Below are 13659 nucleotides of genomic sequence, written 5' to 3'. Positions count from 1 at the left end.
AAGCGCTTCCATGATGAGAGGCGGTCAAGTGACGTGAAAATCACAGAGATTTTAGAGGATAATATTATAGTCCACAGGTGTCAGCTGCAACACAGGATGTTTCTGGACAGAGAGAAGTTTCCTAGCAACTACTAAAATGAAAATATGGTTAACAGAATTTGTTTGTTATTGGAAAAACAAACAAGAGTTTCTCCCAAGTGAAGAAAGGCAGAGATGATCTATTCATGACTCATACGACAGCGCTGGACCACTTGTAAATTTCATTCGTAAGTATGAGAAAACTGATGAATGCCACAAATGTTCTTAAATCACCTGTACGTGCATTTTAAGAACAAATCTGTTCATACGAGTGCTTCTTCTTGCATGAGGCTCATTGCTTCATATCATTACGAGTGGTCAAAAACTTCACAGGATGCCTTTAACTAACCAGCAATCTCACAGCAGCAAGTACGGAAAGTGAAAGCTGAACCAGGAAGTTGGTCTATAAAAGCATAACTGTTAAAAATAACAGCCAAAACGACAAAAATAACACCTAAGCTGTAATAAACTGGAATTTTTCTGATGTATTAAGCTGCATTTCATGCTATAGTTGGTCAAGCTGGAGCTAATTTTACTTACTTTATATACTATTGGCTGGTTTAATCCAGAGTCCAGAGTTAAAACAGACATAGAAAAGCATAAAAAGGAAATACTCAAGTACCTCAAAACTGTACTTGAGTAACTGTTTTCTACCGCTGGCAAAGACAACTTGTTCTCACTTATGTTTAAAGCCGGGTTGCAACACATACAACCAGATTCTGTCAAAATATGCAGGGAAATGTGTGTTCGGTTTAGCGCGTTCATTCCCTACATGTTCAAAGGGACGTCGGCACGGAGTGAAGACAGAGCAGTTGACATCACAGGCGCCTTGTAGTTACATAACTCACTCCATATTTCTGTCTCTCTCTCTGCCTCCATCTTTCTCACCTCCTCTCTATAACTCTGTATCCATCCTTGTCCCTCTCCCTCCCTCCTGTCCTCCTATCTCCTTTTTTTTTTGTTTTGGTAAATGAAAAGAACTAGGACAGGCTCTTTACAGAACCTGTTTGCTTTAATTCCCCCCCCCCCCCCCTCCCCCTCTCAAAGTTTTTTTTCCTGCCAAATATTTGTTGGCCGGAAAAAAAAAAGGAAACCGAGCGGGCCTGCTATTGTCTCACTCGATTCTTTTACTTATTCAGCCCGTTTTTTTCACGTCAGGTATGCCAACACAGGTAGCGAGAATCCCCCTGATAAGTGAATTAAAAAGCAGACAAAACTGTAAGATGTTTCAGCATGTTTCATCAGACGTCTTTTCCGGAGAAGCTAAGCACATACAACACCAGATGTACAGTATGTGAACGAATGTAGATGGATTATAACTTGGATGATACTCAGGTTTGAAGGATTTTTAATGATGTTTGAGTGCTTTATTTTTTTGTCTTTCAGACAGCTCCCACATGCAGACAGAGAGCACCAAACCTAGATGTGTAATTACATTCTGGTCATATGAGGAGCTTCACGGTCAAAAAGACAAAGTTATTATTGTCTCTCGCAGTCTAGAGCTGGGCTTACACTCCCTTCTTGTCCCCTCTCCAAGGGAAATCGCAGGGCTCTTGTTTTTCTGTTTTTTCCTCACGTTTGCAGTTTAAAAAAAAAAAAAAAAGCCATCCTGTGTGTGTGTGTGTGTGTTTCTGTGTTTGTGTGTTCTTACAATACTTTATCACTTATGTCCAGATGGATGCTACAAAGGCAAAGCTTCTCCAGCCTGAGAAATGTCATCTCTCCTGCTCACTCTGTTGTCCTTTTAGCCGGCTCAGTGGGACTTAAAGATTTTGGGATTTTTGTGGGATGCAGAAAAAAATTTTGGGGGGACACTGAACGCTAACACACTCTCTGTGCACCTTGCAGCAAGTGTGTGTGTGTGTGTGTTTCCAGTCCTAGAGGTGAGTTATTATAGGAGGAGAGACGCAGCGCCCTCCTTCACCTTGAGACTCCTGCAGCAGTCACGAGCGGAGTATCGGGGAGGGGCAGGCGTAGCTGTCTGCAACATGATTGATGGATGTATTTTGAGAACATCCCCAGCAGAGCATGCCTGAGGCCTGGAGATTGGAAGGAGGATTCAAAAGACTGTGTGTGGCAGGTGTGTGTGTGACGTATGCCTGCTGAATTAGCTGTCAGCGTGTGTATATCAGCTACAACCCAGCCTTACTTATATAGTAAGCCAAGCTGGGCAATGAATCAATATAGTATCAATATTGTGATATAGGATTCAATATTGTTTGGGATTTGGTTATCATAACATTGAGATATATCATAAATGTTGTATTTTGCAGGTCTGTAAAGCTGCGTTACAGCTTGTTTTATGGTTATAGTTCCAAAAAATGAACAGTGAATCACTTGTTTGGCTGTTGAAAGCAGATACTAGAATTAAACATCAATCAAAGATAAATCAATAAAGGCGAGTTCTCTTTGTAGTAAAGATGCAAATACATCACTCATCATGAAGTATGAGTCTGTAAACTTAACTTGATTGTAGCATTAATGCAGCATTTTACAGTTTGTAATGTTTTTATTATACTACCATTGTTATGGAAAGAATGGTAACCGATTTCAATATATTTTTTTATTCACTAGATTGATATGAATATATGTAAACGCAGTAAAAAGCACACACTTTTTTTTTCATTGTGTCCCTACTTCTGAAATCAAATCCACACCTTTGCCCAAATTACGGTACCTTCCCATTCGCATGAATTCGCTGTATATCAAACTAATATATTGACATCAAAGTATTTGTTTAAAACATCACAATATTTGAATTTCCCCAGTATTGAATAGCACTACCTCTCAGTTGGTTATTTTATCTAGAACTTGTTTCTCAATGAATTTTTAAAAAGTACAGTATCACAGTATATGTTGCTCGGTTGAAATACAATGACTGTACATACATGATTTTATCCAGATCCTGCACCTCTACTACTGGTGCATCCCAGTAAGCCTAACTTAGTGCACTTTAACATGTGCAGAATAATCAAATTACAGCAAAACAGAATCAGCAATTTGCTTTTGACACCACTGGTCCAATATTTGACTCATATTTCAGTCTTTTCTACATTTTTATTTGTCCGTTTGGACTCTAATTGAGTTAGAAATTGGTTGAATCTAATTAACCTTTTTACATAATTTGATCTAATCAACAGCATCCAGAAGGCCATTATACAACAAGCTACTTTACATTCATTATCCTGTTTAACACCTAACAAAAGGGTCTTACAAAATAGCGCTCCTGACCCCATAGGGACAAGGAGAGGTTTAAGTAGAGTAATATTGCAGATGGAAAGAAGAAGAGGAGAAAGTACTGTATATGTGCATCTCTATGTGTTTTTCACAAAGCACTATAGCCAAATAATGCTGAACTTCGGAGGCAAAAGAGGAGGAAATAAGTGCCAGGTCACAGTTCAGTAATGTATCTTCCTGTCCCTGCAATGTCTTGATAAGCTACAAGCCTTGGTTTTTTAGTTTTTTTTTAGTTTTGTTTTGTTTTTTTCATTTTTAGTCTAGCACTCAACTATTGTCTGCTAGCTGTGAGACACAGAGACCAGTGGGACTTTACAGAAGAGGGAATGTAAGGACATGGGTGTCTTCACTTGGCAGAGGTGCATTAAACAGGAGGAAAACAAGTCGAGGAAAAACAGTAGCTCACAGAAATGGAGCATAACACACAAGAAGGTGAACACTGTTGCCAGAAAGTGACACAAGTAACTGATTTGTTGTCAAATCCATGGTGGTTGCATTGACTTTTCTTGTCGCAATGGAGATGTATTAGTTTGTTAGTCATCTGGACCTCAATCAAGAATCTTCCCTGTGGATAAAATCTAACCTGCGGCTAATATCTGTTGGCCTGTGATGTGAAAATATGACAGTTAATCTCAGTTTTTTAATATATGCCAAATCCCATCCCAGCCACTGCAGTTTTATCGTACTCTATAGAAATATCCAGCTATATGATGACGGTGAAATGACAGCTATTAGTATGAGAGAGAGTTTGTTTACCTGTAAAATCAAACTCATTATCAGAGCTGTTTATAAGTCTTTTAGGGCAAGTCAATCTCAAGTCTTCATAAGTGAAGTCTGTGACTGCTGAACATTAATGTGACACAACATTTGAACATTTACATTTCAAAGCTATGTTAATGATGTTTTTTTTTTCATCGACTACAGTAACTTATTCCAATGCATAGGTGTTATAAATAAACACATAAATATTTACAGGGCTCATAAAATGGAATCATTACTTCTTTAATGTCAGTCACAAGGTCGCCGAGGGGGAAATTGGGTATGCAGCCAGGCGACATCAGTCAGTCACATATCAGTTAAAAATGACAGCGAGAAACAGACGGCAATGACACCGAGACATCAACACCAAGCAAACAAGCCATGCTCAAGCAAAAAAAAGACAAATCCCCCAGCAGATCATACCTACCTGGATTCTATAAAATCCAAAGCCTTAAAATTTCTGAAGTCCAGTCAAGGATATGTATTTCTTGTTGAAATCGGTCACTGTGTAAACCAATGGGTGATTAGTCGCGCTGAAGGGCAGTTTGATTTGATAGAATGGGTAGAAAAGGAGCACTGTTAAAAAACATGGTGATGACTTTACTGGTTGGACTTGTCTGTTACAACAACTAGTGCAACCGAAAAGGCCCTATTTTCTTGGGAGTAGCGGTTTTCCAGTAAAGTTCAAAAGCCCGTATCATAGGATCTTTAAAGTTGCACTGTTCAAGGCAAGCCTCCAACTTTGGTCCAGACTTAAATATCTCAGCAACTGCAGGATTAACTGCCATTGAATTTTGTACAAACCTTAATGGCTCCCAAAGGATGAATCCTAATGACTGAACAAACTTGAACAAGCTAATGAGGGGAAAAAATATTTGTCAGAGTCACATTCGCTCAAGATAATCATGCCCTTCTGGTCCAACCTCTATCCCTTAACCACTTCCACCTATATATCCTCTGAATGCCCTAGGTCTCTAGTTTGTGGTTGTCATATTTCATGAGGCTGTGATTATCCTAGAGGTCAGAATAGGTCATTTTATACAGTGAAGTCAAGTTTCAAAAAAATGGTCTCACTATAATGAAATAGCTACTGTGGGGACTAACATCATCACACATGAATACATTTGGGCTCATTGAATCCACAAGAGTCTCAGCTTTCCAGTCATACCAAATTTATGCAATTCCAAGCCTGTTTAGGGATGCCAGTATGTAGAAATATTCAAATTCCATTTTTAGAATAGGCAAAAATAGCACATTTATACTACATGCAAAAACTGCATGTTTTTTTGCTGAAAACTGCATGTGATTAGAATAAAGTGGGCATGTCTGTAAAGAGGAGACTCGTGTGTAACCAGAGATCCCATTTTTATTAAGAGTTGAGAGGTCAAGGGACCCCTTTGAAAATGGCCATGCCAGTTTTTCCCTCACCAAAATTTAGCCTAGCTTTGGAGCCCCCCCTTCCTTATATGGTTGACATGTTGGTACCAGTGGACGCCTTAGATCATCTAAATTCATATGATATCAGTATCTTCACTGTAGCTCGGAAATTTAGCCTGCTACAACCTCTGAAAGACAATAATGTCAGCCGAGGACACTGGCGTATTGTCCACCTAACCCCCCCCCCCCCCCCCCAGTGAAACCGAGGCAGGTAATTTGCCCATCTTGCAGGGAATATTTTCTCTGCCAAGTCACTACGCATCATGTTTACCCATCATGAAGCTCTGCAAGGCTCAGAAAATATTGCATCTGACAAGCCCAGTGCACATCCCTCGAAGCACAAAGCGTCCCTTTCTTTACAACTCTGTTGATTATGCTTTTCATTGTGACGGGCAGAATAGTGATTATCAGTACAAAACCCAGAAAATGTTTCTCTTGTTGATAGGAGTTGGAGCCGAGTTTATGAATTATAGGTTATACTGGTTGAGAAAATATTGAGGCTGAGTTCTGTTGATCAGCACTCTCAGGTCCTCTGAAAATATGATGTCTTAGTCACAATCAGTCATTTAAGGTCTGTTTATATCTTATACTTAGTTCCTGAGAACGATAATAATGGTAATACAAATAAAAATGATAGATAGTTCAAATAGTTGTTTTTATGTTTTATACGGTAGGAGTTAGATCTATCAGAAGGTTAGCTGAGGTTTTCTACCACCACATTTCTGCTGATCTTTCTGCTGATGGAACCCTGGATAATCTTAGAATAAATGGCTTAATTATTCTGCAAATACCACTATTTATCACTTTGAACATGGTGGGGATTCAATTCATAGGTGGTCTGGGTGTATTAAGGTTCAGTTGGACAAGTGGGCAGCAGGTTCTTTCCCTGCTACAGAAACCCATTATACCTACATCTAATATGATAGTTCACAGGCGTCGTAAGGTGATCAAATATGACAAATGATAACTTGAAGAGATTAAACTAATTACAACAGGCATTATCTTCCAAGAACAATGTTGCGATTTTTCATTTAGTTTTCTCTTATTCTCAGAAAGAGAATAAGTCATAGCAGCAGATTTTAAAAGTTACAATCCTTAAGAGTTTCATGAAACCAAACCCTTTGTGCAAAGCAGGACAAAACACAACAGGTGATTTAGCATTGAAACACATGACATAGCATGCATACATACGTACAGTGAGACAGACAAGCACTATATTAAAGAGAGGATATGGCATGAGTGAACTTAATCAGCATTTTTTCAGCAGTAGCCATTTATCGTATTTACATTCTGTAATTACCTCTATATAGTAGCTTCCATTGTTAGTGGTGGAGTCAGCCATTCCTACAAGAGATTAAAATTGCCCTCCCACACACAAGTAATGCTCAAGAAATGATGCAGCATGTGATCCTGCCTGTAATTTTATCTCACTGATAACAGCTTCAATCTTAACTTTGCTGTATTAAGTTACTGCTAATGCAAACCCAACATTTCCGTAATGCTGCTGCTTCTTCAAGCATTCAATTGGCAAAACACAGTATGGTTTTTATTATGGGGCAGGCTCAGAAATTGCAATGTATTCATCACTGCATCTACAATTCAGGACAGCGGCCATTTTCAACCTCTATTGACAGCAGATCAGTTTTAGATCATGCAGGGAGAAATAGAACAAGAAGGAGCATCTACAAGTGAGCTGTCAGATGAAAAGCTGCAGGCGACAGGCTGCACACTTCTAACTTCTCAGCGAGGTAACCATCTTTACTGTTCCCTGCTGTTGTGTGGAAAACTACTTGTGCCGTGTGCAGCAAGATATCAAATTGTGTTCGCTCATGGCATGATGGAAAAAACTGAGTTCTTTATTAAAACAAGATTTGGCTGCACTGTAAAGAGATATACCTGTTGCTCTTCAGTTGTATTTTTGACAAACTGGTAAAAATCAGTGTCGCCATTAACCAAAACTGAAATTATAACATAAGAAGTATAACATAACTTCATACCATAATAATAAAAAAGTGGAAATCTGAAATGTTTTAAATCTTGTACTTAGGTTTAAGTAAATAGGACTCATGCAATCTGTGTGCACTGTTAGCAAAAATTTAGTCCTAAGGTCATTTTATGTTATCAAAATCATAATTATTGTACTTTAAAAATATATCTGTGAGTTAGATGACATTTCAGACAAGAAAGCTAATTAAGGGCAGTACTGTTACTCTGCAACATTTTTGTATCTGTTGGCATTTCAGAGTCTTTTCACGTTTTAAATTTGAGATTTAGATAACTGAGGTTGGCCTGGGAAACGGTATGGACTGTACTTGTTATTGAGGAATCTTATCTGCAGTAGGAGAGACTGAACCAGTGCTGACAACAACAACAAAATAAACTTCGAAAGTCTATATATTGTATACTTCACTAGACTGTGCTGCCAATTGTGTATTCCCATATCACACCTTGGCCAGTGGATTTGGTGCCCGTATTGACTAGTAGAAACTTTCATTAATCAGTTGAGGGGAAGTTTTTCACAGTAACCTTGGTGCTTGAATGTGCAGCATTAAAAGGCGACGTGATAAATGAAGCCCAGTACAGTACAGAAGAATGCTTTAATTTTTGGTGACTACAGAAAGCTTGAGGTGCTGAAAACGATTCAGTTTGCTCTTCAAAAGACAGAAGAAAAGAAAGAATGGAAAAAGGAAATGGAACATAGGTAAATCCCTGCAGTGTCTGAGGGCTGTCTGGTTTGCCACCCCGTACCTCGGACCAACTTAGAAGAAGGAGAATAAAAAATGCACAAGCTTGTGAGCATGAAACTTCACTTCAAAAACGGCCTTTTCTGTGACACTGCATAAGAAAATATGGGATGAGAGGATACTTTGGGAAGGGAAGAGGCAGAGATGGAAAGAGAGGAGACGAGGAAGGGGAAATAAGGTGAAGAAGAAAGAGAGAGATATTATTGAGTGGTCCTGGGGAGGAGGAGAGAAAATGTGGGGGAGATGCCAGGATGCCTCCTGCTGGTAGTAAGTGGCCCTCCACCTGTGACTTCTGGATGGCTGTTGTGGCAAGACGAGAGGTCGCAAACATTTTTTCCACTCGTTTAGAGGCTCCATCATAAGCGCTCCTACCTGAAAATTTCACACCAGCTTGACATTTCCTTCTTGGACGCATGCAGCATGGCAGCGCCGGCTTTGTATGGCATACACACACATACACTCTCTCTCTGTTGCTCATTGTTGTCGGGAGTTATCCATCGCAAGCTGCTGACAGAGAGGTTATAGGCAGATCTCAGTGGAGCCAGACAAAAGGGAACGAGCAAAGAGACAATCCTCCTAAGTTCAGCATTAATCAGCACACTGCTCGGTGGAAATGAAAGCATTTCTGTGTGTGCGTGTACTGTATGTGTATGTGGGGATTACACTACAAAAACACCTTAAATAAGGACTTTATAACTTTTGCTGAACAGCGGACACTGTGGCAGACAATTACAGGATAATGGTAAATACTAAAACATAACAGTAGCAGTTGAGATGAGTTATAAAGTCAGTGAACTGACTCTGACTGTATCCATTTAAAGTTTGCTAGAAATTAACCACCATACACGTCTGGTCATACCAGACCAAGTAAGGCTGTAACAGCAAATCCCCTGAATATACTAAACTGAGGAAAGCTGCATTTTATTGCTTATTAATTTTTATTCGAGAGAAGTTCCACTAATTACATTTACATAGTCTGCCTATAAAGCAGCTGCAGAGAACAGAGATAATTGCAGTTTACTACGACCTTTAAGTCTTATTTTTGTAGTTTTGGCCATCTTTCTATGTGTAATTATAACAGTGTTCACCAAGTGAAAGGAATAGTTTTTGGGAAATTTGCTTTCTTTGCAAGAATTAGATTAGAAGATTAATGCCACATTCATGTCTGTGAGTTCAAGCGAGAGTATGTAACAAAAACTTTTTCTAGTATGACCATGTGGCTTACTGTGGCTAATGTTAGCTAATGTTAGCAAACTTTACATTGATATTGTTGTGTAAGGGATATTTTGGACTCAGTTTACGGACTTTACTTGTGCTACTGTTACGCTATATTTTACTATTATCCTGCATTATCCTGTTCTTACAGTATGTAGCAAGAGCCAGGAGGCAAGTAGCCTATCATAGCATAAAGCCTGGAAGCATAGGGAAACAGCTAGCACGGCTCTGTCCACAGTACAAAATCAACACCTCTAAAGCTCTCTAATTAGAGGCTCTTGTATGCATATTTTGAATTTCAGTCTTTATGCTAAGCTAGGCTAATCACCGCCTAGTTTCAGCTCCATATTCAATGGACATGAGAGTAGTATTGGGTCAGTAGTGCTTGGCAAGAAAGCAAATGAGTATATTTCCCGAAATGTTGAACAATTCATTTAATTTCTGCAGTGAACACAAAGTGGCACTTCTAAAAAGAAGTCTAACAGAGCAATAAACACAAGCTGTCAGGCAACCATACAGGTTTTAAACATTTCCGACATTTCAGTTGTACATTTTACCCCCAAACAAAGTGGTGTAGATGGCTGAACGACTCCTTTACAACTTGCTAATTTCTTGCACTGTCAGATTTCATCGTAGCCATGCTATTTTTATTCTAGCAATTGATTTGATAGGTACAATGTTATTGTAACTAATAGAAATGGTGGCAGAAAGTATAAAAATAAGACCCAATTTGTAATAAACAGGAATTATCCTTTAAGTGTCGTGGTGTTGTGTGCAGTGTGGCTTATTCCTGAAAGTGAAAGCGGAGACATTTCTAGCTTTCTGCAGTTCCTCCTGTGGATGTTTTAATAGAAAAGCTTTGCATTAGAAGACTGCCTGGATACATGACAGCCCTTTGATCTCCTGTATTTGTGTGTGTCTGTGTGTGTGCATATGCAAAATGATAGTGTGTGCGCGTGAAGTAAGTGACACATTGTGTGTGTGTGGACGTGTGCGTGCGTGTGTAGCGCCCAGTAAAGGTGAGAACATGAAACACTCTCTTTCATATTTAATGAGTGGAGATGGGGCTAAGGAATGTTGCAGTGTTCACAGGAGGTATTACCGTGGGCTGTCAACCTGCTTGCAGCGCTCTGTTATATCACTCACAACTCTGTGTGTGTGTGTGTGTGTGTGTGGATTTTATGCATTTTAGTGAGCGTGCAGGCAAAAAATAGTGTGTCCTACTGAAAGTTTAATCTTTTTTTTTTTTTTTTAGGGGATGGGGCAGGGGTTCAGGGAAGCATATGGCACATGCACAAGTGCTGCACCAGCATTGTTTTGATATTTTTCCTCTGCGTTGGTGGAGTGGGAGGTATGAGAGTATGCACAGCACTCTGTTTCAGTCTAACCAGGCCAAGGAAGTAATATTAAATGTATGCAATGACCATATAGAATAATACCGAGCCTCCTCGCTCTGTGGCTGTTTGTGTGCAGCAGCCGTGCCCTCGACCAGCCGCAGGGTCCTCTGGATCCCGAGGTGCTTCAGTGCTCCCGCTGGTTGCTTCTGTTTCTGATTAGGAAGCATTTTCTCCACTGTTATCTCCGCTCTCATCCTGATTAACTTTGCATTGTCACTAATCAAAGCTGGTCTGATTCTAAGCCGAGCTGCACTGGAACACATTGTCCCTGAGCTCCGTTCTCGATGCTATTTCAGCAGGACCCTTTCACACTGTGTGTTTCAATGATCACGCTATTATGCTAAAACACTGGAGTCTCCATTTGGGAATATGCTTTAAATGCTAATTGCTCATATCCTGGAAAGCAAAGAGGGAACTCCTTCTAGACGTGTTTTTAAGAGCTGTGTTCTGTCAGTGAGCTATAGGCAGAGGAAAGAGGAGAGGGCAACTTTGAAAATCCTGTCAAGTATGACTGATGACTGTCAGGTTTTTTTGAAAGGAAGATCTGCTTTGATCAGTGTGAACAACAGTACAGCAGGATGTTCTGCAGTATAAATCCCAAGGAGAACAAGGCTGTGAGAGCAGAAATATCTGTCACTTCGCAGTCAGACAGTAATATTGAAAAGGTATTGGCCAATTTAAAAAGTTTATCTTTTAAACCAACATGTTATAACAGTAAAGTACACATTTAGAAACATTCATGCAGTGAAGAAAATACACCAAATAGTTTTTAAAGAGGTTGTGAATGGTAGAGTTCAGGTGTTGATATTGGTTTGATAAAGGTAAAAGACAACCTCCAAAAAATGATGTAATCAGTAGAAAGCCTCTTCCTTTCAAAGCATGCCAATCCAATTGGAGTATAAATCCTGATCACCTCATACTTACACTTTAATATTTTATCACATGTTTCACAGTTAGCAGTGAAAACATTATCTTTTAATCCATTTATCAGCATATTCTCCTGGTTTCATGTCATTGATAAATTTGCTTTTAAATGATGAATCATTCATACTATAATACGTGTCATTCAGATTCTTGTCACAGCCGTTGCCGCGTTTGATCTGTCATTTGTCAGCAATTGACTGTCATGTGCTCTTTGTCGGTAATTGCGTTCAATCTTCAGCTTGTAACATTTGAAGTCAAACTATAAAACACCCGTAGAAATATGTACCAGCTGATACTGTGAAGTTTCAACACTCTGAGGTTTTGTGCATGTTCTAGTTGAAGCCGCTAATCTATGCAAAGTCCTCACATCAAAACACAATATTTACAGCATGGGAAAGTTTCAGGGCATAAATATTTTACTGATTATAATTCAACCATTAGATCTATCAATATTTGCTGTTATTTTGCAACTTTTTCTGAGGAGAGGGACGCATTTGACACACAGCTTAAAGAGGCAGTAGCCTCTTTAAATCAATCATTGTGACCAGATGCTGAAAAAAAACAAAAAACATGGTTATGTTTTCATCTTGTGTCTTGTCGCCCACAATTTTTCTTTATAAAAGATGATATTTCAGAATGTTCACTAGCCTGAACGCACTGCCTGCTCAGAAAGAACAACAGTCCTTCCAGTTAACATGTTGTCGCACCATCAAACCTCCAGTAATTACTGACAGTAAAATGATGCTGTAATTGCGCCACAAAGATGTTTTCATGCAAGATCAATATACTGCTGCAAGTTAATTGAATAAACAAACCCTTCATTATTGTTTTCTCACTGCTGTTGGTTTTTTTTTTTTTTGTTGTTGTTTTTTTTAACAGAGCTTCCGTACGGCTGGGAGAAAATCGATGACCCCATTTACGGCAGCTACTATGTCGAGTAAGTTGGATACATCTTTAATATGTAATGGCTTTGCTTTTGGTTTTCATTGTAGCTCGGCGCTGCTGTATTAATCATATTTATTAAAAGCAGACTGGCGCTGCAGACAGGAAGCAGTTGCTCCCTTTGTCTGCCTGCTGACGGCTCACTATTTGTTTGCAGAGGGAAGTTTATTGCTCTCTGTGTGTGCTTATCTATATTTCTGTGTTATCCATCTGTCTGAAACACTCATGATGCATCCATATCTGTAGATTAGCTATTTTAATATTTTGCATGTCTTTTTCGTCTGTAAGTCACATATGTGCAACTGCTGCAGCGGTCTTGTCCTCTCTATTGAACTGCACGTCCCCTCCCTGTTCAGAGGTGTCATTTCTTTGGCTGGATGCTCTCTACTCCGGGGCGTAGGGACGGGGGCTCTATTTTTAGACAGGCACGGGGAGTCGTTACCTCCAGAACGGCACCTAGCAACACACTGCCTTACAGTTCATACTGCTGCCCCCCTATTGAGATGCTCTTATTGTCTTGCTTTGTTGTCATGTAAATGTGAAACAAGTTGCCAGACCTTGAAATTATGTAACTATGTAAAAATATAGTTGTTTTTTTTTGTATAATTAACAATGTGATACTGGGGTGTTCATTAAAAGATAAAGAGAGGAGAGAAAGATTATGTGTGTGTTTGTGTGTATGTGTTTACACAACGTAGTCTCAAGGAGTGAGGGAAGTATCTAATGATGACTAATTATTTCACACTGGCAAATTATAGTATGTGTAGTTGTTGACTGTCTTCCCCCTTTGCAAACTAAATTAAGAACGACGTGGGACGTTAAAGGAAAATCGCTGTTTCATGTGCAGGTTTCCTCCCAGTCACTGATTCACATAATGCCGCTTGTACTGTAAGACGGGGCTGAACTTCGGAACAAAAGCCCCGGAT

At 39.4% G+C, this 13659-nt stretch overlaps 1 protein-coding gene across 12 annotated transcripts in view; it reads left to right on the top strand.

Moving 5' to 3' along the window:
* Window positions 1–13659, top strand: part of magi2a (membrane associated guanylate kinase, WW and PDZ domain containing 2a) — a 235785-nt gene that overhangs the window by 168244 nt on the left and 53882 nt on the right. For all 12 annotated transcript variants that reach the window (XM_042403984.1, XM_042403980.1, XM_042403979.1 and 9 more), the window contains one exon: window positions 12671–12728. In XM_042403984.1, the coding sequence (XP_042259918.1) occupies window positions 12671–12728 (58 nt within the window). The remainder of the gene's footprint in view (window positions 1–12670; window positions 12729–13659) is intronic.

The sequence above is a fragment of the Thunnus maccoyii genome, chromosome 23 (genome assembly GCF_910596095.1).
Source record: "Thunnus maccoyii chromosome 23, fThuMac1.1, whole genome shotgun sequence".
Classification (NCBI taxonomy): Eukaryota; Metazoa; Chordata; class Actinopteri; order Scombriformes; family Scombridae; genus Thunnus; species Thunnus maccoyii.
Note: the sequence above shows the minus strand (reverse complement) of the source record. Positions and strands in the feature narration are given on the sequence as shown.